Source organism: Mesoplodon mirus (genome assembly GCF_964341445.2).
Source record: "Mesoplodon mirus genome assembly, chromosome: 14".
NCBI lineage: Eukaryota > Metazoa > Chordata > Mammalia > Artiodactyla > Ziphiidae > Mesoplodon > Mesoplodon mirus.
In genome coordinates this window covers 61,740,031-61,767,599 of record NC_138990.1, presented here as the reverse complement: position 1 = coordinate 61,767,599, position 27,569 = coordinate 61,740,031, and the positions used below count along the sequence as shown (strand labels likewise).

At 36.6% G+C, this 27,569-nt stretch overlaps 1 protein-coding gene across 4 annotated transcripts in view; it reads left to right on the top strand.

The window, feature by feature from the left end:
* SRBD1 (S1 RNA binding domain 1) overlaps positions 1-27,569 on the top strand; it is a 233,450-nt gene that overhangs the window by 171,408 nt on the left and 34,473 nt on the right. For 3 of the 4 annotated variants that reach the window (XM_082643125.1, XM_082643128.1, XM_082643127.1), the window contains exons 17-19: positions 20,463-20,569; positions 21,650-21,826; positions 24,916-25,098. In XM_082643125.1, the coding sequence (XP_082499251.1) occupies positions 20,463-20,569; positions 21,650-21,826; positions 24,916-25,098 (467 nt within the window). The remainder of the gene's footprint in view (positions 1-20,462; positions 20,570-21,649; positions 21,827-24,915; positions 25,099-27,569) is intronic. The other variant, XM_082643126.1, reaches the window with a different exon arrangement.

Below are 27,569 nucleotides of genomic sequence, written 5' to 3'. Positions count from 1 at the left end.
TATTTAGCTAGATACATTAGGGGCCTCATACAGATTTCTGGAGTTCTGCTCTTCCAAGCTCCATTCCCTCTGGTATACTACTCTTAAAATTTCAGTCACTTCAGCAATCTTGAACTCCAGTCTCTGCTTCCCCAGCTCAGTAAAACTGTGATCTGCTTCTGCCACCTCCCTGTGCCACAGTCTATAAAGTCTATTCAGAAAGAGATTGTGGGCAATTGTGGAGGCTCAACTTATGTAGTTCCCCTCTCTCTAGAATCATAGTCCTGCACTGCCAGTTGTCTAACATCTAAAATTAGTCACCAAATATATTTCACCCAGTTTTATAGTTGTTCATGGTGGGAAAAGTACTCTGGTACCAATTACACCGTCATAGCTAAAAGTAGAAGTCTTGTTTGTTTTTTGCAAATAGGTCTTTGACCAGATATCAAGGTGCACATTTGTAGGCCAAGGCTTCATAATGCCAGCGCATAAAAACTGCTGAAGTTTTGTGCTGAACGGAAATTCCAGAGGTTATACAGTGTCCTGGAAACAGAAATTCTGGTCATCCAGAGCGGGGAGACCTCACTGAACAACTGTGGGGACTCCTTTGAGACCCAGAAGATCTATGCCTTAGGAGTGAAGCTACTCTAGCCCCAGAGTCAGGGTGGAAGGTTCATTTTTTAAAAAATAGCTTCCATTTGTCTTCTGCAGAACAGAGAAGACAGTCATTGTCCTAGGGATCTTTCTGTCAAGTTAGCCCGAATAAATTGATTTACATTAAATGGTATAAGTTAATGCCAACTGGGTGCTTAAATACTGACTTAGCAATAAAGGATTCTTCAGCATACCCTTCATCTGCTTTATCAGAGGAGGAGGATTTACAAGGAGAACCTCTTCCTATGTTGTTTTTACCTGTTATGACCACTGGCCGTACTTTAGTCTATGTTTCCAGATCTTTCAGAAAAGTACCTCCAGTGCTGAAATGCCCTTTGCCATCTTAATCCCAGAGCCCCATAGGCACAATGAGCTGTTCATTGTACCTATAGTTTATTCATTTAAAAAACAAAAATGTTCTCCTAGTGTTAAAAGAATTTTTTAAAACACTGTGCTTATGAAGAAATATTTTTAAAGTCTTTTTCCAGACTTTTTTCAAGAATGTTTGTCTGTTACATGTAAATATGTATGATCCAGTAGAGTTAGGACACATATGTTTTTAGAAAGATACTATTATGAGGAAAATACGGAACTTTGTTTAATATTCCCTCCCCTAAACATACGTGATTTTTACTTTTAGAAAATAGTGTTAAATACAGTATTTCTATGGTACTGAATGTTGTCTTAACCTTTAAAGGGACTATATAATGACCTCGTATGCTGGATTTGAAGATTTGGAGGAGGAGCTACTCTTAAGAATACATATTCTGTTTTCTCAAATGTTTTCCATTCTTCTGTCAGTCCTGTTTTTCATGGGTCATTCAACCCACACACCTCTGGGTGACTCTTAAACTGTCACATGTCACTCAAAGAAAAGTAGATGTAAGATGAGGAAATAAACTTCTCTTATTTGAAATTGGCTAGACTTTTCCTGTAAAGCTTTTTTTGCATCTTCAGTTTCCAACTGCATTTTATATTTTGGCAATAGTAAGAAGGGATAGGAAGGGACATGAGTGAGTGATAATTGCTAAAGAAAATACTCAAGAATATTGCATCAGAAAACCACTTGGGAATAAACCTAAAATTTATATGGAGTATGCAAAGTGAAATTTTGTTGCTATAGTCCGTAGACAATGTTTCATCTGGAAGGATTTTTAAAACTAATTGTGAGATAATATTAGTGCTTAGGACCAAAAAAAAAGAGCAGTTTGGATCAGCAATTCTTTAGAAGTTTGTGGTAGAACAATAATAATAATGTGGATTCTAACCTCAAAAAAGCTGACTAGCATAAATGACTGCTTATATTCCTTTTTAAAAATCTCATAAATTTTAGGTAAAAATCTAATTGCCCAAATAATGTTTCCTTGAATTCGAACAGTCTGTTTATAAAATTCAAATACCTTGCCCCGAAATTCAGAGTTAGGTTACTTTTAAAAAATGGAACAATTCATCTTTCCTGGCATCAAGTCTTTGACAGTTAGCACAATCAGTCCTGGGGTCCTCTTGCCTCTTATACTCATGACTGCCAGTAGAATGATGTGTCACAGCCCAGCTTTCAGCAAGTGTAAACTGAGCTTCTTGAAGACATGAAACTCATATGCTTTTTCCTGTACTTTCAACACCGAGCACAGCTAGCACAGTGTCTGGTACATAATAGTTGCTTAGAAAATGTTTTTAGAATGACAAGATCAACGCCACTACTTTAATGTCAGAAACATTATTATGAGGACAATATGGAACTTTGTTCAGTATTCCCTGCCCTAAACATATATGATTTTTACTTTTAGAAAATACTATGAACTCTTTAGTGCTCCTAAGCAAAAAGCTGGAGAAGAATGTAGGCAAAATCCAGGATTATAGATGACAGCAGAAATTTTTCTTACATGAGTCTAGATGCTAGAGGACTTAAAAAGTATTTCAACTCAGTATGTTGTTATCTTGGATCTTTTTTCTTATAGGGCATTTTGGTAAAATAGCTGTTCTGCCTTATGTTTTTTAATGACTTCATAATAGTTCATGTTGTGGTTGTTCCATAATTTATTTGTACCAGTACCTTCTGGATGAATTGTTAGATTATACACACACACACACACACACCCCTTTGCACATTTGTCTTGCTATTTCCTTAGAATAAATTCTTACATATGAAGATGCATGAAATCATACACATACATCTTATAATTCTTTTGAGGATTAAATTAGGTAATATTATAGAAGACTTATAACAGTGCCTGACAGTAAAATCTCAAGGGCTTTGGTAGTATGGTTATTGTTAGTTGTTTTTGTTGCTTTAGTCTTCCCACTGGACTTCAAGCCCCTAAATAAAATGACTGCTTCAGTTAGGAAAACATCAGAGATCCCAACTGCGAGTGGCTTGAATGATAAGGAAATGTATTATTCTTTAGTAAGCAATAAGGAAATTTCATTACTAGAAGGTCAGAGGAGGGGTGAGTCCAGAACTTGTCAATACAGGATTTCAGGAAAGAAGAACCAAAGTCTTTCCATGTGTGCCACCTGCCATACTCATTGAGTCAGCTTTGTCCTCAAGCTGGTCCCAGTCACATAATATAATGCTTACTTTGGCTGCAGGAGTCGTACTTGAATGAAAAGAAGAAAAGACCAGCTCTTCATAAGGGTCTATATTTACGAGAGTGAAGTCTCTTTCTGAAGGCCCCATCAGATTTACCCTCACGTTTCATTTCCCTAATTGAATAAATGGAATGGGACCACTATGATTGGCTTCTACCATTATTTTTCATACCTTTTGATCATGATGCACAGTAGGAAATACATTTTATACCATAATCAAGATACTCATCACACATATGTTTGTGTATATGTACGTCTCTCTATACAAACATAATTCACAATAAAAGCGTCTCAATATAATACTTATCCTTACTACCTATGATAAACTTAAACACTATTTTATTTATATTTAACTATAAGGTTTTTAAACCCTCAAATACAAACATTTGGAAAGACTTAATATATAGTATAAGCTATTCATGAATTTGTTCCAGTCCAGAACACATGAGGACAGTAAGAGTATATGGTACACTACTGAGCCTATTCTAAATTTTGACTGAGTCAAGATAAATACTTTTTCACACAAATAGATAATTGTGATTAGTAAAATAATCTTAATAATAATTGATACATGCAAGAATCATCAGTGAATTCTACACTCAAGGGAGACAGGACACACAAATGCATGAAAACCAGGAGTTGGGGATCATTGGGAAGCATCTTGGAAGCTGCCTAGCACAGAGTATAAAAAGATACAACTAAATGCAATGTGTAACCCTGGATTGAATTCTGGACTGGGAAGAAAATGATGTTAAGTAGAATTGGGACAGTTGATGAAATTTGAGTATGGCCTATGCATTAGATAATATTACATTTATGATAACTTACCTTATTTTATTTATCATACAGTGGTATGTAATACAATGTCCTTGTTACTGGGAAGTACACACTGGCGTATTTATTTGAAGGAAGGCTATAAGGAAATGCTTTATACTACTATTGCAGGGTTTTTTTAATCATTTTTAAAATCATTTTTAAAATCAACTTTGTTCATAGGCAGAACACTCTATGCCATAAATCACAGCAAGATCCTTTTTGACCCACCTCCTAGAGAAATGGAAATAAAAACAAAGATAAACAAATGGGACCTAATGAAACTTAAAAGCTTCTGCACAGCAAAGGAAACGATAAACAAGACGAAAAGACAACCCTCAGAATGGGAGAAAATATTTGCAAACGAAGCAACTAACAAAGGATTAATCTCCAAAATGTACAAACAGCTCATGCAGCTCACTGTCAAAAAAATATTACTCAGCCATAAAAAGGAACGAAATTGAGTTACTTGTAGAGAGGTGGATGGACCTACAGTCTGTCATACAGAGTGAAGTAAGTCAGGAAGAGAAAAACAAATACCATATGCTAACGCATATATATGGAATATAAAAAAACAGTGCTGATGAACCTAGTGGCAAGGCAGGAATAAAGACACAGACGTAGAGAAGAGACTTGAGGGCATGTGGGGAAAGGGGAAGCTGGGACAAAGTGAGAGAGTAGCAATGACAAATATACACTACCAAATGTGAAATGGATGGCTAGTGGGAAGCTGCTGCATAGCACAGGGAGATCAGCTCGGTGCTCTGTGATGACCTAGAGGGGTGGGACAGGGAAGGTAGGAGGGAGGCTCAAGAGGGAGGGGATGTGGGGATGTATGTATACATGTAGCTGATTCACTTTGTTGTACAGCAGAAAATAACACAACATTGTAAAGCAATTATACTCCAATAAAGATATAAAAAATAATCAAGTTTGCTTGTTTGTTTTTTCCTATTTAAAATGTGGTTCAAATCAAATCAAAGATTGCTGATGGAGTCAACATTTCCTCTCAATTTTGTTGCTATTAATACTTCTAAATCTAGTGGTTGAGCTTGCTTTATTATTATTTTTTCCTTCAAAGTTTAAAAGATTGACTTTAAAGACAACTTGTACTAACTCAGTTTAAATATTACAATTGCTGATAATTTGAAAAAAGTTATACTCAATAACTTCCTTTCTGAAAAATACACTGAAAGTTTTTAACTAAACCTGATTTAAAGAAAGCATTTTGCCAATAGATGATAAACTTCTCAAACTTTTTTTAAAATTAATTTTTATTGCAGTATAGTGCTTTACAATGGTGTGTTTGTTTCTGCTGTATAACAGAGTGAATCAGCTATACCTATACATTTATCCCCATATCCCCTCCCTCTTGTGTCCCTATACCACCCCCCTAGGTGGTCACAAAGCACTGAGCTGGTCTCCCTGTGCTGTGCAGCTGCTTCCCACTAGCTATCTGTTTTACATTTGGTAGTGTATATATGTCAGTGCCACTCTCTCACTTCATCCCAACTTACCCTTCCCCCTCCCCGTGTCCTCAAGTCCATTCTCTACTTCTGTGTCTTTATTCCTGTCCTGCCCCTAGGTTCTTCAGAATCATTTTTTTTTTTTTTTTTTAGATTCCATATATATGTGTTAGCATGAAGTACTTGTTTTTCTCTTTCTGACTTACTTCACTCTGTATGATAGACTCTCGGTCTATCCACCTCACTACAAATAACTCAATTTCATTTCTTTTTATGGCTGAGTAATATTCCATTTTATATATGTGCCACATCTTCCTTATCCATTCATCTGTCAATGGACACTTAGGTTGCTTCCATGTCCTGACTATTGTAAATAGAGCTGCAGTGAACAATGTGGTACATGTCTCTTTTTTAATTATAGTTTTCTCAGGGTATATGCCAAGTAGTGGGATTGCTGGGTCATGTGGTAGTTCTATTTTTAGTTTTTCAAGGAACCTCCATACTGTTCTCCATATTAGCTGTATCAATTTACATCCCCACCAGCAGTGTAGGAGGGTACCCTTTTCTCCACACCCTCTCCAGCATTTATTTTTGTAGATTTTTTTGATGATGGCCATTCTGAACCAGTGTGAGGTGATAACTCATTGTAGTTTTTTTTTTTTTTTTTTTTTTTTCTTTTCTTTTCTCTTCCTTTTGCGGTATGCGGGCCTCTCACTGCTGCGGCCCCTCCCGCCGCGGAGCACAGGCTCCGGATGCGCAGGCCCAGCGGCCATGGCTCACGGGCCCAGCCGCTCCGCGGCATATGGGATCCTCCCAGACCGGGGCACGAACCCGTATCCCCTGCATCGGCAGGCGGACTCTCAACCACTGCGCCACCAGGGAGGCCCTCATTGTAGTTTTGATTTGCATTTCTCTAATGATTAGTGATGTTGAGCATCCTTTCATGTGTTTTGTGACAATCTGTATATCTTCTTTGGAGAAATGTTTATTTAGGTCTTCAGCCCATTTTTGAATTGGGTTGTTTGTTTTTTTGATATTAGATGCATGAGCTGTTTGTATATTTTGGAGATTAATCCTTTGTCAGTTGCTTCATTTGCAAATACTTTCTCCCATTCTGAGGGTTGTCTTTTCGTCTTGTTTATGGCTTCCTGTGCTGTGCAAAAACTTTTAAGTTTCATTAGGTCCCATTTGTTTATTGTTGTTTTTATTTCCATTTCTCTACAAGGTGGATCAAAAAGGATCTTGCTGTGATTTATGTCATAGAGTGTTCTGCCTATGTTTTCCTGTAAGAGTTTTAGAGTGTTTGGCCTTACATTTAGTTCTTTAATCCATTTGGAGTTTATTTTTGTGTATGGTGTTAGGAAGTGTTCTAATTTCATTCTTTAACATGTAGCTGTCCAGTTTTCCCAGCACCACTTATTGAAGAGGCTGTCTTTTCTCCATTGTATACTTTTGCCTCTTTTATCAAAGATAACATGACCATATGTGCATAGGTTTATCTCTGGGCTTTCTATCCTGTTCCATTGATCTGTATTTCTGTTTTTGTGCCAGTACCATACTGTCTTGATTACTGTAGCTTTGTAGTATAGTCTAAGGTCACGGAACCTGATTCCGCCAGTTCTATTTTTCTTTCTCAAGATCGCTTTGGCTATTCGGGGTCTTTTGTGTTTCCATACAAATTGTGAGATTTTTTTTGTTCTAGTTCTGTGAAAAATGGTAGTTTGATAAGGATTGCTTTGAATCTGTAGATTGCTTGGGGTAGTATAATCATTTTCCAATGTTGATTCTTCTAATCCAAGAACATGGTATATCTCTCCATCTGTTTGTATCATCTTTAATTTCTTTCATCAGTATCTTATAGTTTTCTGCATACAGGTCTTTTGTCTCCTTAGGTAGGTTTATTCCTAGGTATTTTATTCTTTTTCTTGCAATGGTAAATGGGAGTGTTTCCATAACTCCTCTTTCAGATTTTTCATCATTAGTTTATAGGAATGCAAGAGGTTTCTGTGCATTAATATTGTATCCTACTTTACTAAATTCATTGATTAGCTCTAGTAGTTGTCTGGTAGCATCTTTAGGATCCTCTATGTATACTATCATGTCATCTGCAAACAGTGACAGTTTTACTTCTTCTTTTCCGATTTGGATTCCTTTTCTTTTTCTTCTCTGATTGCCATGGCTAAAACTTCCAAAACTATGTTGAATAATAGTGGTGAGAGTGGGCAACCTTGTCTTGTTCCTGACCTTAGAGGAAATGGTTTCAGTTTTTCACCATTGAGAATGATGTTGGCTGTGGGTTTGTCCTATATGGCCTTTATTATGTTGAGGGAGGTTCCCTCTATGCCTACTTTGTGGAGAGTTTTTATCACAAATGGGTGTTGAATTTTGTCCAAAGCTTTTTCTGCATCTATTGAGATGATCATATGGTCTTTATCCTTCCATTTGTTAATATGGTGTATTACATTGATTGATTTGCACATATTGAAGAATCCTTGCATTCCTGGGATAAACCCCACTTGATCATGGTGTATGATCCTTTTAATGTGCTGTTGGTTTCTGTTTGCTAGTATTTTGTTGAGGATTTTTGCATCTATGTTCATCAGTGATCTTGGCCTATAGTTTTCTTTTTTTGTGACATATTTGTCTGGTTTTGTTGTCAGGGTGATGGTGGCCTCGTAGAATGAGTTTGAGAGTGTTCCTCCCTCTTTCATATTGTGGAAGAGTTTGAGAAAGATAGGTATTAGCTCTTCTCTAAATGTTTGATAGAATTTGCCCATGAAGCCATCTGGTCCTGGGCTTTTGTTTGTTGGAAGATTTTTAACCACAGTTTCAATATCAGTGCTTGTGATTGGTCTGTTTATATTTTCTATTTCTTCTGGGTTCAGTCTTGGAAGGTTGTGCTTTTCTAAGTATGTATCCATTTCTTCCAGGTTGTCCATTTTACTGGCATATAGTTGCTTGTAGTAATCTCTCATGATCCTTTGTATTTCTGCAGTGTCAGTTGTAACTTCTTTTTCATTTCTAATTCTGTTGTTTTGAGTCTTCTCCCTTTTTTTTTCTTGATGAGTCTGGCTAATGGCTTATCAATTTTGATTATGTTCTCAAAGAACCAGCTTTTAGTTTTATTGATCTTTGCTATTGTTTCCTTCATTTCTTCTTCATTTATTTCTGATCTGATCTTTATGATTTCTTTCCTTCTGCTAACTTTGGGGTTTTTTTGTTCTTCTTTCTCTAATTGCTTTAGGTGTATGGTTAGGTTGTTTATTTGAGGTTTTTCTTGTTACTTGAGGTAGGATTGTATTGCTATAAACTTCCCTCTTAGAACTGCTTTTGCTGCATCCCATAGGTTTTGGGTCATCGTGTTTTTATTGTCATTTGCTTCTAGGTATTTTTTGATTTCCACTTTGATTTCTTCATTGATTTCTTGGTTATTTAGTAGCATATGGTTTAGCTTCCATATGTTTGTATTTTTTACAATTTTTTTCCTGTAATTGATATCTAGTCTCATAGTGTTGTGGTTGGAAAAGATACTTGATATGATTTCAACTTCCTTAAATTTACCAAGGCCTGATTTGTGACCCAAGATATGATCTATCCTGGAGAATGTTCCATGAGCACTTGAGAAGAAAGTGTATTCTGTTGTTTTTGGATGGAATGTCCTATAAATATCAATTAAGTCCATCTTGTTTAATGTATCATTTAAAGCTTGTATTTCCTTATTTATTTTTATTTTGGGTGATCTGTCCATTGGTGAAACTGGGGTGTTGATGTCCCCTACTATGATTGTGTTACTGTCAATTTCCCCTTTTATGGCTGTAAGCATTTGCCTTATGTACTGAGGTGCTCCTATGTTGGGTGCATAAATATTTACAATTGTTATATCTTCTTCTTGGATTGATCCCTTGATCATTATGTAGTGTCCTTCTTTGTCTCTTGTAACAGTCTTTATTTTAAAGCAATTTTGTCTGATGGGAGCATTGCTATTCCAGCTTTCTTTTCATTTCCATTTGCATGGAATATCTTTCTCCATCCCCTCACTTTCACTCTGTATGTGCCCCTAGGTCTGAAGTGGGTCTCTTGTAGACAGCATATATACGGGTCTTGTTATTGTATCCATTCAGCCAGTCTGTGTCTTTTGGTTGGAGCATTTAATCCATTTACATTGAAGGTAATTATTGATATGTATGTTCCTATTACCATTTTCTTAATTGTTTTGGGTTTGTTTTTGTAGGTCTTTTCCTTTTCTTGTATTTCCAGCCTAGAGAAGTTCCTTTAGAATTTGTTTTAAAGCTGCTTTGGTGGTGCTGAATTCTCTCAGCTTTTGCTTGTCTGTAAAGGTTTTAATTTCTCTTTTGAATCTGAATGAGATCCTTGCTGGGTAGAGTAATCTTGGTTGTAGATTTTTCCCTTTCATCAATTTAAATATGTTCTGCCACTCCTTTCTGGCTTATAGAGTTTCTGCTGAAAGATCAGCTGTTAACCTTATAGGGATTCCTTTGTATGTTACTTGTTGCTTTTCCCTTGCTGCTTTTTTTTTATATATACAGCAAGTTCTTATTAGTTATCCATTTTATACCTATTAGTGTATGTATGTCACTGTATGGGACTCTTTATGCTTCCTGGACTTGATTTACTATTTCCTTTCCCATGTTAGGGAAGTTTTCAACTATAATCTCTTCAAATATTTTCTCACTCCCTTTTTTTTTCTCTTCTTCTTCTGGGACTCCTATAATATGAATGTTGGTGCGTTTAATGTTGTCCCAGAGGTCTCTGATACTGTCCTCAATTCTTTTCATTCTTTTTTCTTTATTCTGCTCTGTGGTAGTTTTTTCCACTGTTTTATCTTCCAGGTCACTTATCCATTCTTCTGCCTCAGTTATTCTGCTATTGATTCCTTCTAGAGAATTTTTAATTTCATTTATTGTGTTATTCATCATTGTTTGTTTGACCTTTAGCTCTTTTAGGTCCTTGATAAATGTTACTTGTATTTTCTCCATTCTGTTTCCAAGATTTTGGATCATCTTTACTATAGCTACTCTGAATTCTTTTTCAGGTAGACTGCCTATTTCCTCTTCATTTGTTTGGTCTGGTGGGTTTTTACCTTGCTCCTTCATCTGCTGCGTATTTCTCTGTCTTCTCATTTTGCTTAGCTTACTGTGTTTAGGGTCTCCTTTTTGCAGGCTGCAGGTTCGTAGTTCCTGTTGTTTTTGGTGTCTGCCCTCAGTTGGTAAGGTTGGTTCAGTGGGTTGTGTAGGCTTCCTCATGGAGAGGACTGGTGCCTGTGTTCTCATGGACAAGACTGGATCTTGTCTTTCTGGTGGGCAGGATCACGTCCAGTGGTATGTTTTGGGGTGTCTGTGAACTTATTATGATTTTAGGCAGCCTCTCTGCTAATGGATGCGGTTATGTTCCTGTTTGCTAGTTGTTTGGCATGGTGCACTCAGCAGTGGAGCTTTCTGGTCATTGACTGCACCTGACTCTTAGTGTTGAGATGGAGATTTCTGGGAGACCTCTTGCCAATTGATATTACCTGGGGCCGGGAGGTCTCTGGTGGACCTGTGTCCTGAACTTGGCTCTCGCACCTCAGAGGCTCAGGCCTGACACCCAGCCGGAGCACCAAGACCCTGTCAGCCACACAGCTCAGAATAAAAGGGAGAAAATAAGAAAGAAGAAATAAATTAATTAATTAAAATTATTAAAATAAATAATTTTTAATATATTATTAAAATAAAAAGAAAAAAGGAGAAGAGAGCAACCAAACCAGTAAACAAATCCACCAATGATAACAAGCGCCAAAAACTAAACTAAGGTAAACATAAAAATTAGAAACTAGTCAGTCGCATACAGCAAATCCCAAGTCTGTAGTTGCTCCCAAAGTCCACTGCCTCAATTTTGGGACGATTCGTTTTCTATTCAGGTATTCCACAGATGCAGGGTACATCAGGTTGATTGTGGAGATTTAATCTACTGCTCCTGAGGCTATACGGAGAAATTTCCCTTTCTCTTCTTTGTTGGCACAGCTTCTGGGGTTCAGCTTTGGATTCGGCCCTGCCTCTGCATGTAGGTTGCCCTCTGGCGTCCGTTCTTTGCCCAGACAGGAGGGGGTTAAAGGAGCGGCTGATTGGGGGCTCTGGCTCCCTCAGGCCCAGGGAAAGGAGGGGTACGGAATGCTGGGTGAGCCGGCGGCGGCAGAGGCCAGTGTGACATTGCAACAGCCTGGGGTGTGCCGTGTGTTCTCCCGGAGAAGTTGTCCCTCGATCACAGGACCCTGGCAGTGGCGGGATGAACAGCCTTCCGCGAGGGGAGGTGTGGATAGTGACCTGTGCTTGTACACAGGATTCTTGGTGGCTGTAGCAGCAGCGTTAGAGTTTCACGCCCTTCTCTGGTGTCCGCGCTGCTAGCCGCAGCTTGTGCCCATCTCTGAAGCTGTTTAGGCGATGCTCTGAATCTCCTCTCCTCGCACACCCTGAAGCAATATTCTCTTGCTTCTTAAGCAGTTCCAGAGTTTTTCTCGGACTCCCTCCCAGCTAGCTGTGGTGCACTAGCCTCCCCCTCCCTTCAGGCTCTGTTCACGCAGCCAACCCCAGTCCTCTCCCTGAGGTCTGATCTCCAAAGCCGGAGCCTCAGCTCCCAGTCCCCACCCAATCTGGCGGGTGAACAGACAAGCCTCTCAGGCTGGTGAGTGCTGGTCGGCACTGATCCTCTGTGCGGGAATCTCTCCGCTTTGCCCTCTGCACCCGTTGCTGCGCTCTCCTCCGTGGCTCCGAAGCTTCCCCCCGCCACTCCCTGTCTCTGCCAGTGAGGGGGCTTCCTGGTGTGTGGAAACTTTTCCTCCTTCATAGCTCCCTCCCAGAGGTAAAGGTCCCATCCCTGTTCTTTTGTCTGTTTTTTTCTTTTTTCTTTTGCCCTACCCAGCTACATGGGGAGTTTCTTGCCTTTTGGGAAGTCTGAGGTCTTCTGCCAGCATTCAGTAGGTGTTCTGTAGGAGTTGTTCCACATGTAGATGTATTTTTGATGTATATGTGGGGAGGAAGGTGATCTCCACGTCTTACTCCTCCGCCATCTTGAAGGTCCTCCCTAGTTATCTATTTTATAAATAGTATCAATAGTATGTGTGTGTCAATCCTAATCTCCCAGTTTCTCCCACCCACCCCCCTTTCCCCATTGGTATCCATACATTTGTTCTCTACATCTGTTTCTCCCACCCACCCCCCTTTCCCCATTGGTATCCATACATTTGTTCTCTACATCTGTTTCTCCCTTTCTGCTTTGCAAATAAGATCATCTATACCATTTTTCTAGATTCCACATATATGCGTTCATACATACGATATTTGTTTTTTTCTTTCTGACTTACTTTTTAAAATACTTTGCTTTATAACTCTGTAAAGTTACTCTTTAACCTCTCTATCAATCCGTGGTCAAAGGGACCATCATTTATCAAAAGATCAAATGAGACATCAGTGAACAAAACACATGTTCCTGGCCAGTTTATATATTCTTCTCACATGATAGTCTCAGTTGGCTGCATTTTTTTTATTGCACTGTTCACTCCATGTTAAGGATATGTGCAACAGGCTTGATGTGGTCTATTCTATTTCTTTATTGATTTTTTTAATGCTGCATGGCAAGCCACCAAATTAACTTTATGACCCACTAATTGGTCACAAGCCTCAGTTTGAAAACCATTGGTTTTAACTGGTCATTATCATCTGCTGGAAATAGGGCCAGCTTCCCTAAAGCATATGGCCTTACAGAGGTTGAGTGGATGCATGAAACACAATCAGGCTTCTGTTTGGAAGGAGGAAAAGGGGGTTGGAGACTAGAGGTAGGATAGGCAACCAAGGTTGTCTGCTATAGGGACTGCTACTCATTTAGATATCCTAAGCATCTGATGTGTTTGGAAGTATGTGGAGTTGTTTGCATTTATTCTAGCAACCCCTAAATATTACTCTTAGTTTTTCCTATTTGGTTAAAGTTATGTCTCTTTCCTCAAATATTTTTTCTTGTTACTTTCATTGTACTTGCCTCTATATTGTCACCCATCTTCTACCCTCTCATTTTGTAAAGTCCCCTTTTCATTTTGCTGATCCTCATCTGCTTAGACACAGAAAAGGCTATCCAGCTTCTTAAAAGCTGTGGCTCCTAAATAATCAGATTCTTAGTGAGGTCTTGGGTTTTACTTTATGATATTTTTCATGATTATATTTGCTTATTAAATTTTTATAATTGTGTCTATATTTTTAAGCTGTGGTCTGAGTAGTTACCAGCTAGGTTATCTCTGAAAAACAAAAACAGTCTGGCAGATCAAAAACTTCAGCTGTTATTAAATGATAATAGTGTAATCACAGTACCTAGAGAGTCTATTTACTATATTGTCTTCCTAAGAGTTTAAGGTTATCAAACCTATCCTTGATTCCTTAAGACATATGGAGAGGAGAAGAATGCTGAACTACAGTTTCATGTCTGGGAACATTAACGGACGATCTTTAATTTTAGAATTGTGAATAACATCAACTCTTTTGAACCATTCACTGTGGTAATCTGGCTCCAATTAACCAACAAATAGTTATTCAGATACTGCAATTCTAAGATGCATATTTTCTCACATCTTAACACTCTGATAGTAGGATGCATCTTCCAATTAATGATGTCCTCTGGTTGCTGTTGGCCCTGTGGCAAATCATGGTGTAGCATCTGCGTGAATTTGATTGTGAATCCTGGAGACATGGCTGAACTGCAGACTCTTCACTGTTCTAGTCAATAAACTATTGAACAATGAAACATTTAAGGACCTTTAAGGAAAAGTAGGAGTTTTGTTGCTGTCTAAAATCTTTTATGTTGAGATTAAGGTAGGACTACAGAATGAGCATCTGACAGCTTGAAAGAAAATCTCAGAAACTATAGAGTATTACTCTTTTAAGAAATGCTGCATTATCTAGGTGCTCAGTAGCATAAAAGATAAAATGGGTGGAAGAATTTGGACATCTATGACTCTGACTTTAAAAAGTGATACAGAAAAGTTGAATGTTTAATGTGAAGAAATTTTAGGAATACCTTCATCAGATTAAATTGCTTATATTTTCCTTTTTGTCTATGCATGATGTATGTTTTAAAACTTTCTAAATAAGTCTAAAAGAGTTCTTTTAATTTTTATAAAACAAAAATTCTGAGTAACAAGAAAGCATTGTGTCATGGTTTAATTGGTAGTATATCTTCTTTCTTAGTGGTATATAAAATAATGGTGCTTCTTATAAGCAATAGTATCTTCAGTTTCATGTAATATGAGAGTTTGGTTTACTGTCAGATTTACTGAGTATTCGTGTTCTGCTTCCTATTATAATTCACTCTCTCCTCTTAAGAACAACTAAGGGACAGAATACATATGCAAGTGAAGATAAGACTACAAGGCAGTGCATGAATGATAGTGACCAGTATGGCTCAAAGTGTGCTCCCAGAACCAACAGCAACAACATTACTGGGGAGCTTCTTAGAATGCAAATTCTCAGGCCCCACCTCAGACCTACTGAATCAAAGACTCTGGATGTGGGGCCCAGCAACCTGTGTTTTAACAAACCCTGCAGGTGATTTTTATGGCAAGCTAAAGTTGGAGAACCCCTGCTCTGACAGAATTTCACAAAAGGGAAAAATACTGGTGCTGTTATATTTGAGTCAAGTGTATGAGTAATTTAGAGAGTAAGAACAGATTCCTTAAGTTCAGCTCAATTACATTGGCTAACAGTGTGTCTAAAAGAAATGAAGAAATTTACTTTGCTGTGTCTCAGCCTGCTACCAGTAGTATAGGCAAAGGGACTAGTCCAAGAACTGCATGTTCTTTACTTTTTTTTTTTTTTTTTTTTTTTGCAGTGTAACATAACTTTGCGGTTTTTTTTTGAATTTTTGAATTTTATTTTATTTATTTTTTTATACAGCAGGTCCTTATTAGTCATCAGTTTTATACACATCAGTGTATACATGTTAATCCCAATCTCCCTATTCATCACACCCCCACCCCCACCCCCTGTGTCGCTTTTCCCCCTTGGTGTCCATACATTTGTTCTCTACATCTGTGTCTCAACTTCTGCCCTGCAAACCAGTTCATCTGTACCATTTTTCCACATATATGCATTAATATATGATCTTTGTTTTTCTCTTGCTGACTTACTTCACTCTGTATGACAGTCTCTAGATCCATCCACGTCTCAACAAATGACCCACTTTTGTTCTTTTTATGGCTGAGTAATATTCCATTGTATATATGCACTACATCTTCTTTATCCATTCATCTGTCGGCAGGCATTTAGGTTGCTTTCATGACCTGGCTATTGTAAACAGTGCTGCAATGAACATTGGGGTACATGTTTCCTTTTGAATTATGTTTTTCTCAAGGTATATGCCCAGTAGTGGAATTGCTAGGTCATATGGTAATTCTATTTTTAGTTTTCTAAGGAACCTCCATACTGTTCTCCATAGTGGCTGTATCAATTTACATTCCCACCAACAGTGCAAGAGGGTTCCCTTTTCTCCACACCCTCTCCAGCATTTGTTGTTTGTAGATTTTCTGATGGTGCCCATTCTAACTGGTGTGAGGTGATACCTCATTGTAGTTTTGATTTGCATTTCTCTAATAATTAATGATGTTGAGCAGCTTTTCATGTGCTTCTTGGCCATCTGTACATCTTCTTTGGAGAAATGTCTATTTAGGTCTTCTGCCCATTTTTGGATTGGGTTTGTTTCTTTAATATTGAGCTGCATGAGCTGTTTATATATTTTGGAGATTAATCCTTTGTCCGTTGATTCGTTTGCAAATATCTTCTCCCATTCTGAGGGTTGTCCTTTCGTCTTGTGTATGGTTTCCTTTGCTGTGCAAAAGCTTTGAAGTTTTATGAGGTCCCATTTGTTTATTTTTGTTTTTATTTCCATTACTCTAGGAGGTGGATCAAAAAAGATCTTGCTGTGATTCATGTCAAAGGGTGTTCTTCCTATGTTTTCCTCTAAGAGTTTTATAGTGTCCGGTCTTACATTTAGGTCTCGAATCCATTTCGAGTTTATTTTTGTGTATGGTGTTAGGGAGTGTTCTAATTACATTCTTTTACATGTAGCTATCCAGTTTTCCCAGCACCACTTATTGAAGAGACTGTCTTTTCTCCATTGTATATCCTTGCCTCCTTTGTCATAGATTAGTTGACCATAGGTGCGTGGGTTTATCTCTGGGCTTTCTATCTTGTTCCATTGATCTGTGTTTCTGTTTTTGTGCCAGTACCATACTGTCTTGATTACTGTAGCTTTGAGGTATAGTCTGAAGTCAGGGAGTCTGATTCCTCCTGCTCCGTTTTTTTCCCTCAAGACTGCTTTGGCTATTCGAGGTCTTTTGTGTCTCCATACAAATTGTAAGATTTTTTTGTTCTAGTTCCATAAAAAATGCCATTGGTAATTTGATGGGGATTGCATTGAATCTGTAGATTGCTTTGGGTCGTATAGTCATTTTCACAATATTGATTCTTCCAATCCAAGAACATGGTATATCTGTCCATCTATTGTTATCATCTTTAATTTCTTTCATCAGTGTCTTATAGTTTTCTACATACAGGTCTTTTGTCTCCCTAGGTAGGTTTATTCCTAGGTATTTTATTCTTTTTGTTGCAGTGGTAAATGGGAGTGTTTCCTTAATTTCTCTTTCAGATTTTTCATCATTAGTGTATAGGAATGCAAGAGATTTCTGTGCATTAATTTTGTGTCCTGCAACTTTGCCAGATTCATTGATTAGCTCTAGTAGTTTTCTGGTGGCATCTTTAGGATTCTCTATGTATAGTATCATGTCATCTACAAACAGTGACAGTTTTACCTCTTCTTTTCCGATTTGTATTCCTTTTATTTCTTTTTCTTCTTGGATTGCCGTGGCTAGGACTTCTAAAACTATGTTGAATAATATTGGTGAGGGTGGACATCCTTGTCTTGTTCCTGATCTTAGAGGAAATGCTTTCAGTTTTTCACCATTGAGAATGATGTTTGCTGTGGGTTTGTCATATATGACCTTTATTATGTTGAGGTAGGTTCCCTGTATGCCCACTTTCTGGAGAGTTTTTATCACAAATGGGTGTTGAATTTTGTCAAAAGCTTTTTCTGCATCTATTGAGATGACGATATGGTTATTCTTCTTCAGTTTGTTAATATGGTGTATCACATTGATTGATTTGCGTATATTGAAAAATCCTTGCATTCCTGGGATAAATCCCACTTGATAATGGTGTATGATCCTTTTATTGTGCTGTTGGATTCTGTTTGCTAGTATTTTGTTGAGGATTTTTGCATCTATATCCTTCATCAGTGATATTGGTCTGTAATTTTCTTTTTTTGTGGTATCTTTGTCTGTTTTTGGTATCAGGGTGATGGTGGCCTCATAGAATGAGTTTGGGAGTGTTCCTTCCTCTGCAGTTTTTTGGAAGAGTTTGAGAAGGATGGGTGTTAGCTGTTCTCTAAATGTTTGATAGAATTCATCTGTGAAGCCATCTGGTCCTGGACTTTTGTTTGTTGGAAGAGTTTTAATCACAGTTTCAATTTCATTACTTGTGATTGGTCTGTTCATATTTTCTGTTTCTTCCTGGTTCAGTCTTGGAAGGTTATACCTTTCTAAGAATTTGTCCATTTCTTCCAGGTTCTCCATTTTATTGGCATAGAATTTGTTGTAGTAGTCTTAGGATGCTTTGTATTTCTGTGGTGTCTGTTGTAACTTCTCCTTTTTCATTTCTAATTTTATTGATTTGAGTCCTCTCCCTCTTTTCCTTGATGAGTCTGGCTAATGGTTTATCAATTTTGTTTATCTTCTCAAAGAACCAGCTTTTAGTTTTATTGATCTTTGCTACTGTTTTCTTTGTTTCTATTTCATTTATTTCTGATCTGATCTTTATGATTTCTTTCCTTCTGCTAACTTTGGGTTTTGTTTGTTCTTCTTTCTCTAGTTCCTTTAGGTGTAAGTTTAGATTGTTTATTTGAGATTTTTCTTGTTTCTTGAGGTAGGCTTGTATAGCTATAAACTTCCCTCTTAGAACTGCTTTTGCTGCATCCCATAGGTTTTGGATCATCATGTTTTCATTGTCATTTGTCTCTAGATATTTTTTGATTTCCTCTTTGATTTCTTCAGTGATCTCTTGGTTATTTAGTAACGTATTGTTTAGCCTCCATGTGTTTGTGTTTTTTACATTTTGTTCCCTTTAATTGATTTCTAATCTCATAGCATTGTGGTCAGAAAAGATGCTTGATATGATTTCAGTTTTCTTAAATTTACTGAGGCTTGATTTGTGACCCAAGATGTGATCTATCCTGGAGAATGTTCCATGCACACTTGAGAAGAGAGTGTAATCTGCTGTTTTTGGATGAAATGTCCTATAAATATCAATTAAATCTATCTAGTCTTTTGTGTCATTTACAGCTTCTGTTTCCTTATTTGTTTTCATTTTGATGATCTGTCCATTGGTGTAAGCGAGGTGCTAAAGTCCCCCACTATTATTGTGTTACTGTCAATTTCCTCTTTTATAACTGTTACCAGTTGCCTTATGTATTGAGGTGCTCCTATGTTGGGTGCAAAAATATTTACAATTGTTATATCTTCTTCTTGGATTGATCCCTTGATCATTATGTAGTGTCCTTCCTTGTCTCTTGTAACATTCTTTATTTTAAAGTCTATTTTATCTGTTATGAGTATTGCTACTCCAGCTTTCTTTTGATTTCCATTTGCATGGAATATCTTTTTCCATCCCCTCACTTTCAGTCTGTATGTGTCCCTAGATCTGAAGTGGGTCTCTTGTAGACAGCATATAGATGGGTCTTGTTTTTGTATCCATTCAGCAAGCCTGTGTCTTTTGGTTGGAGCATTTAATCCATTCATGTTTAAGGTGATTATCAATATGTATGTTCCTATGACCATTTTCTTAATTGTTTTGGGTTTCGTTTCATAGGTCCTTTTCTTCTCTTGTGTTTCCCACTTAGAGAAGTTCCTTTAGCATTTGTTGTAGAGCTGGTTTGGTGGTGCTGAATTCTTTTAGCTTTTGCTTGTCTGTGAAGCTTTTGGTTTCTCCCTCGAATCTGAATGAGATCCTTGCTGGCTAGAGTAATCTTGGTTGTAGGTTCTTCCCTTTCATCACTTTAAGTATATCATGCCACTCCCTTCTGGCTTGTAAAATTTTTGCTGAGAAATCAGCTGTTAACCTTATGGGAGTTCCCTTGTATGTTATTTGTCATTTTTCCCTTGCTGCTTTCAATAATTTTTCTTTGTCTTTAATTTTTGCCAATTTGATTACTATGTGTCTCAGTGTGTTTCTCCTTGGGTTTATCCTGTATGGGACTCTCTGTGCTTCCTGGACTTAGGTGGCTCTTTCCTTTCCCACATTAGGGAACTTTTCAACTATAATCTCTTCACATATTTTCTCTGGTCCTTTCTCTCTCTCTTCTCCTTCTGGGACCCCTATAATGCAAATGTTGTTGCATTTAATGTTGTCCCAATGGTGTCTTAGGCTGTCTTCATTTCTTTTCCTTCTTTTTTGTTTATTCTCTTCCGCAGCAGTGAACTCCTGCATTCTGTCTTCCAGGTCACTTATCCGTTCTGCCTCAGTTATTCTGCTCTTGATTCCTTCTCGTGTAGTTTTCATTTCAGTTATTGCATTGTTCATCTCTGTTTGTTTGTTCTTTAATTCTTCTAGGTCTTTGTTAAACATTTCTTGCATCTTCTCGATCTTTGCCTCTGTTCTTTTTCCAAGGTCTGAATCATCTTCACTGTCATTATTCTGAATTCTTTTTTTTGGAAGGTTGCCTATCTCCACTTCATTTAGTTGTTTTTCTGGGGTTTTATCTTGTTCCTTCATCTGGTACATAGCCCTCTGCCTTTTCATCTTGTCTGTCTTTTTTTGAATGTGGTTTTTTGCATGTTCTTTACTTTTGATTCATATTTGATCTTTGTCTTTTCAGCACGATGTGTCTCAGACTCTACTCAAGGCCACACTGGATAGTGTTGTAGAAGAATGTGTCAGCTTTGTGGGAGTGGATATTAACATCTGTTCAGAAGTTTTGTTAAGGTGAGACAAGAAGTCTGTGGCTGAAGATCACAGAATCTTGAGTTTTACTTGCTATCCAGTTCAAACTCAGCTAGAGCAAGGGGACACGTGTATAAAGTTGTCAAGTGTAGAAAATCTATGAGTTCATACATTGCTTTAGGTAATCAGTCAGAACGGAAGGCATCATTTAAGAAAGGAATTATAACAATTCATGTTATTTTTAATCCTGGAAATCTAACGTGAAGAACATATGGTTGAATATCGAGTGTATTAATGTCGCTAATAGAATTTAAATTAGGTTAACATGGAAAAGAGCTGTTTCCCACCACAGGAGAGCAGATATTTTTCACTAGTTCAGTCTCTTGCTTACATCTGTCAAAGCTGGCAGTCACCAAAAGATAAATCCTGAGGGTTCAAGGTATGGTTACCATATTTTTACCTTGATTCCACAAGTCACATCTCAAAATCTTCATTGTACTGTAATCATGTCTTATATGTTCTTTTTTTCCCCCCTGTGGCTGTAGAAGAGCTGCTTTTTTGTTCCTAGTCTTAAATTTATTATACAACTCTGCTGATGCAGCATGAAATTCTGGACCTGTGGAAAAAATCTGGATCTTTCTGCTTTGAAATTGGAATAGCAGAAGATATCCCTTGCATTATTAGGTGTTGCTTTTCTACCACAGTGACAAACATTCCATAATGCCATATATGGAATTCTGTAATAAAATTAAGATTCTCTAATTAACACCAAGCCAACTATGTAATGATAGAGTTTTTATATCATGAATAAGTACCTTTCTATAGTTCAAGTCTTTACTAATGAGAACAGGCTGATCAAAAAAATAGAATAGTACAATGCAGCTGTAGCTATTGTAACTTCTACTGCTAACTCACTTTGTAAGCTAACCAGGAATAGGCAGAATTATTACTTGATTCAGAAACACAAGGAATGTGAATAGTGTAGAGACATATGACAAGATGTAATTGTAGTTTTTATGATGCAAATGTTTTATATCATTGTCTTTTCAGATGAGATGTTTTCTTTCAGTACTCTTAGAACAATTACATTGGCCACATTACTCATTTTGTTTATTTTTTTAGGCATATTGCTGGACTCAATGCCAACCGAGCCAAAAATATTATTGAATGGCGCGAGAAAAATGGGCCATTCATCAACCGAGAACAGCTGAAGAAAGTGAAAGGGCTAGGTCCAAAATCTTTCCAACAGTGTGCTGGTTTCATCAGAGTCAACCAGGATTATATTCGAACATTTTGCAGGTCATTATTGAAGTGTACACTGTCTGTTCTATTATCAACCTCCTCTCTTTCTGTTACCCATCCTTCTCACTGGCATAAATCAAATCCTAGCTGTCTATTTGTTCATTTCTTCATTCAATATGTGTCAACTGTCTAATCTTTGCTAGGCACTGGGAATACAGCAGTGAGCAAATCAACAAATTCCCTGGCCTCATGAAGTTAAATTTTAATGTATGAGACAGATAGTAAATAAACTAGTAAAAATAAATAGTTTCAGATGTAATACGTATTATAAAAATTAAAACAAAGCAATATGATACTGCCTTTGGGGAGCAATAAACTGCTTTATATGAGTTATTCATTGAAAAGTTATTTGAGCCAAGTTTTGAATGAAATGAAGGAGCCAGTCACACAGGGATCAGAAGGAGGGCATTCCAGGCAGAGCATACAGTACATGTGCAACATCCTAAGGCAGGACCCACTTTGGTGTATTCAGGAAATGAAATTAAGGCCAGTGTGATTGGAGCACCACAAGTAGGAAGGATTGGTATGAGATGAGGTAACAAAGAGGACTTCTCAATGACCACTTCATACTGACAGCTTTTACCCTAAGCATAGTTGGGTTTCCCCGCTCCTTCCTCACTGAAAACTGGCTAAATCATTAATTATCAGATGTGTCGATTAAGAGCTAAATCCTTGCTTTCTAATCCTGGTAGCACAAATGCAAAGAAATTTGGTAAGCTTCTTAGCATTTTGTAATCATGAAAGAATGGCTTTTATGTATTTGCTTCTTTGGGACTACCTGATTCATTCATGTGTATTTTTTTCTTTTGACAAAGTTGTAATAATAATTTTTTTTTCCTGGAAAAGACTAAGGAAAAACCAGCCCCACTGGATAGTAGAATATATTATAAAGCCATAGTAATTAAGCAGCTTGGTTTTGATGTAGAAACAGGTAGAACAGAATAGAGTCTGAAATATATCAAGCCCAGAGGGAATTTAGTTTATGATAGAGGTGATATTTCAAATAGTTGGAAAAATTGATTAATTATCCAGTAAGTGACATTATGACAACTGGAATTTTGTATGTGTGGGAGAAGCTACAGTCCTACCCCATACCTTATACCCAAATAAATTCCAGATGGATCATACACTTAAATGGAAAAAGTAAAACTGTAAAAGTACCAGAAAAAAACATGGATAAATTTTGCAGACTGCTGGAGTAGTGGAAGTTCTTTCTAAGTAGACCACCAAACCCAAAAGCAAAAGAAATGGAGTTTCTTACTTTATGTTTTTTGAACACTTGGTTAGAAAATTCAAACAGTATAAAAAAGAATAAAATGAAAAGGGCACCTCAACTTGTCACTTCAAAATAGTTTCTTATATATTGCTTCCTGAAAATAAATTTATGTAAATTAATAACGTATTTGTTGTTTTTAAATGCATACAGAAGGAATCATGCTATACCACTATTTGAAACTTGTTTTATTAGTTTCAGTAATATATCTTGGATCTCTTTCCAAATATTACATATTGATTTATATATTTATTTATATCATTATATATAAATTATCATTTATATATAATGCCTGCACAGTATTTAATTTATAGATGGACTATAATTTAATCTAATCAGTGCCCTGTTGATGAACATTTGGGTTGTTTTAAAGCCTTAAATTTTTTCAACTGGTAATGAAGGACTTGAAGATTCATGACTGTTATATCTCCTTGACAGGTCATACTGTTATTCAGAATGACTCTTGCTATCTCACTGAATGTTTTTTACTTTGAAGTCCGTTTTGTTTGCTGGCATTGTTGCTATATCTACCTTTTCAGAATATGCTTGGTATTTTTTATTTTCAAACTTTCAACTTTTTATGACTCTTATAAACAAATAGATTTTTTAGGTTTGCTCAGTCTTATTAATACATTCACATTTATTATATTTATTGATGTGTTTGGACTTGATCTTCCATCTTATTATATATTTTCTCTTCATGCCTTCTGATTCTTTTCCTTTCATTGCTGTTCATTGGATTTATCAGTTAACACATTTTCTCCCTGTTTCTCTTCTTGTCTTACTCATCTTTATCTCCTCTTAGTGATTTCAGCTTGTATATCTTACTTTTATTCTTCTGGTGACTATCTTTAAATTTGATTTGGATTGGTCTCTGGAGTTAATAGGTTTCTCTGTCCTCCTCCTGGAGAAGACTAGAACCTCAGGTCTCTTTACCAATCTTCCTCCCTTCAACACTATGTGCTATGGTGAGATGATCTGGGATTTTAGTTTCAGACTGTGTCCTTTTAATATATTTTCTACATTATTCATGAGCAGTTATTTAACCTAATAATTTTTTTATGGTTTCTGTGCTCATCATTGTTTCTTGTAGCCCACATTATCATTTTTCGTGAATTCATTGTTTTTGCTGGAGTATATACTTAAGAAACTCTTTTCAGAGAGGGTATATTATATGGGTTGTACTTCAGTCCTTACATGTCTGAAAATGATTTTAATTTGAATGCTACTTTGGCCAGGTATATGATTCTAGATTCAAAATCATTTTGTCTTAGACTTTTAAAATATTATTCCACTGTGTTCTGGCATCTGATGTTTGTCAGTGAGAAAACTGATGCCAGTCTGATTCTAGTTCCTTTCAATAATCTGTTTTATTTTTCTCTCTTAATTTAAAAAATTATATTCTAAAGTTTCCCCATGATATGTCAAAGTGTCTTTTTCATTCTTTTCCCATTCATTCTATTTTATACTCTGTAGATTCCTTTGGCGAGCTTTTTCTTCAGCTCTGAGAAATCACCTTCTCCTTCTCCTTATTTAATTAATTTTCCTCCATTTCCCTCTATTCTCTCCTAGAATGCCAGTTATACAGGCAGAATCACTTAAGAATGTTTTTGGCTTTAAGTAACAGAAAACCCTATTAACAGTGTTTAAACTAAGTGGTAATTTCTGTGAAGTGAATGGTCAGAATCTGGTTGCTGTTTGTGTATATTTGTATGGCAGAGAAATAAGCACATTTTTAATTAAAGACTCTTTTCTGCCCACCCCCTAACCCTCCCTCCCCCCACCGCCCCCATGTTGTTTTGAATGGTTACAGTAGTCAGCATACTGAATCTGCAGGCGAAATGCAGGGAGTTGCTGTGGCATCTTCAGCAGGTGTTGAAGTCAGAAATGAGAAGCAAGGCAAGAAGAAGAGCAGAACTGCAGTGAATGCTGTACTAAAGCCAAATCCTTTGGACCAAACTTGTATTCACCCGGAATCATATGACATAGCGATGAGGTAAGTCTGAGGCCCATGTGAGAGTTTTCTGTGCCCAGAGTGAGTTCTCTACAGCAAATGGCCTTTGTTTTGGCATAATGGAGACTTTAAAAATATGACCATGTTTAACATGACAACATTTTTCAGAAGTTCCACATTGCTGAGTTATGTGGCACATTATTTTATTTCAGTGAGGAATGAAACCATTATTCCTGGAGCAATGTCAAGCTCATAAACCCTGGTCCTAATGGTGAAGTGTGTGTAATGGAAATAGCATGGCACTCTCCTCTGTTTGTTTTGGAAATTAACAAGACACAAATGACTAGCACCTGGCTTAAAGCTTGTGCTTATCTAAAGATAAAGCCCTTTAGTAAACAGCCAACTTTCAGATTTCTTAAGAAATGTTGCCCTGCTTAGTTATTATAGAGTTTAAGAAATGATGTACTTTTAATGAGCATACATTAATTAACACGGGGAGGTTTGAGTACAAGGGAAAGTTTAATATTAGACATTAAAAGAGAAAACTTTGATACCACATTTGATTAGTTCAAAATTTTTAATTAGTTCAAAAACCGTGACTTCCTACATAACTAAATATTTTAAGGCTTTTAGTGAATTAAATGACAGTGAGTTTAAAAATAGTGGATATTTTAATTTTCATTGAATCTAAGGTAAGATTTTTAACTTGTTTTAAAAATAATTTATATTTGATTATTTTAAGAAATATAATTGTAATTTCTTCTAAAAATGTTTAAGATCGTAAAGACTATTGCACATTATAGAAAACTTAGAAAATAAAAAAGGAAGTAAAAAATAATATTCTGTCAATATCAAAAGCAGTCGTATCTGTTTTTCTCCCAACATTTTATTATGAAAAAATTTAACATAAACGTTGAAAAAATAATTTTGCAGTGAATTCCTGTATACCCACGTCCAGATTTTATCATTTACATTTTACTATGCCTGTTTTTCCACTTATCTACCCATCTATTTGTCCATGAGTCCATCTCTTTTTTTATATATATTTTAAAGAAAATTGCAGACATCAGCACACTGTCAGCTAATACTTTGGCATGTATATCATTAACTAGAACTCAATAATTCCTAATTTTTTTTCTTTTGAAGTAAAATTCATATACATTTTTTTTTCAGTTTTATTTCTTTTTTAATTTTTTGCTTTATAACAAATTTAATCAGTTATACATATACATATGTTTCCATATCCCCTCCCTTTTGCGTCTCCCTCCCACCCTCCCTATCCCACCCCTCCAGGCGGTCACAAAGCACCGAGCTGATCTCCCTGTGCTATGCGGCTGCTTCCCACTAGCTATCTACCTTACGTTTGGTAGTGTATATATGTCCATGCCGCTCTTTCACTCAGAAAGAGAAAGACAAATACTGTATGCTAACACATATATATGGAATTTAAGAAAAAAACATGTCATGAAGAACATAGGGGTAAGACAGGAATAAAGACACAGACCTACTAGAGAATGGACTTGAGGATATGGGGAGGGGGAAGGGTAAGCTGTGACAAAGTGAAAGAGCGGCATGGACATATACATTTTAATTATAAGTGTTCAAGAGCTGAATTTTGGCAAATAAATACCTACATCTGTGTAATCCAAACCTCTATCAAGATAAAAAACATTACCATCATCCTAGAACGTTCTCTTGTACCTCTTCCTAGAAAATCCCTGCCTAGCCTCTCAGCACTAACCATATGTTCTCATTTCTTCAGCCAAAGATTAGTTTGCCTCTTCTTGAACTTCATGTAAATGATATCACACAGTGTACTCTTTTGTATAAAGCTTCTTTCAACATGTTTAGAGATTTTTAATTCATGTTGTAACATGGATAAGTATTTTTATTGCTGAATAATATGCCATTGTATGACTGTACCATAGTTTATTCTCCTTATTGAAGGAAGCTTGCCTATTTCCAGTTTTTTGGTTATTCCAGTTTTTGGTTATTATGCGTAAAGCCGCTATGAACATTCTTGTATAATTTTTTGTTGTTGTTGACATTTTTTTTCATTTATCTTGGAAAATTACTTAGGAGAGGATTTGCTGGGTCATAAATCAGGTGAGTGTTTAGTTTTCTTAGAAACTTCTAGACTACACTCCAGTGTAGTTGTACCATTTTACACTTCACCAACAATGCTAAGAGTTCTCTTTGCCATCATTTGATGTTAGTCTTTTTAATTTTAGCCGTTCTAGTATATGTGTGTATGTGGTAGTATCTCTTTGTAGTTTTAGTTTGCATTTCCCTGGTGACAGCACTTTTTCATGTGCTTATTAGCCATTTGTGTAGCTTCTTTTGTGAACTATCTGTTCATATCATTTAGCCATTTTCTAATAGAGTTGTTTACCTTTTTTATTACTGGAGCTGTGGGAATGTTAAAAGCATATTCTTTTTCTTTTTTAATAGATCTTTATTGGAGTATAATTGCTTCACAATACTGTGTTAGTTTCTGTTGTACACCAAAGTGA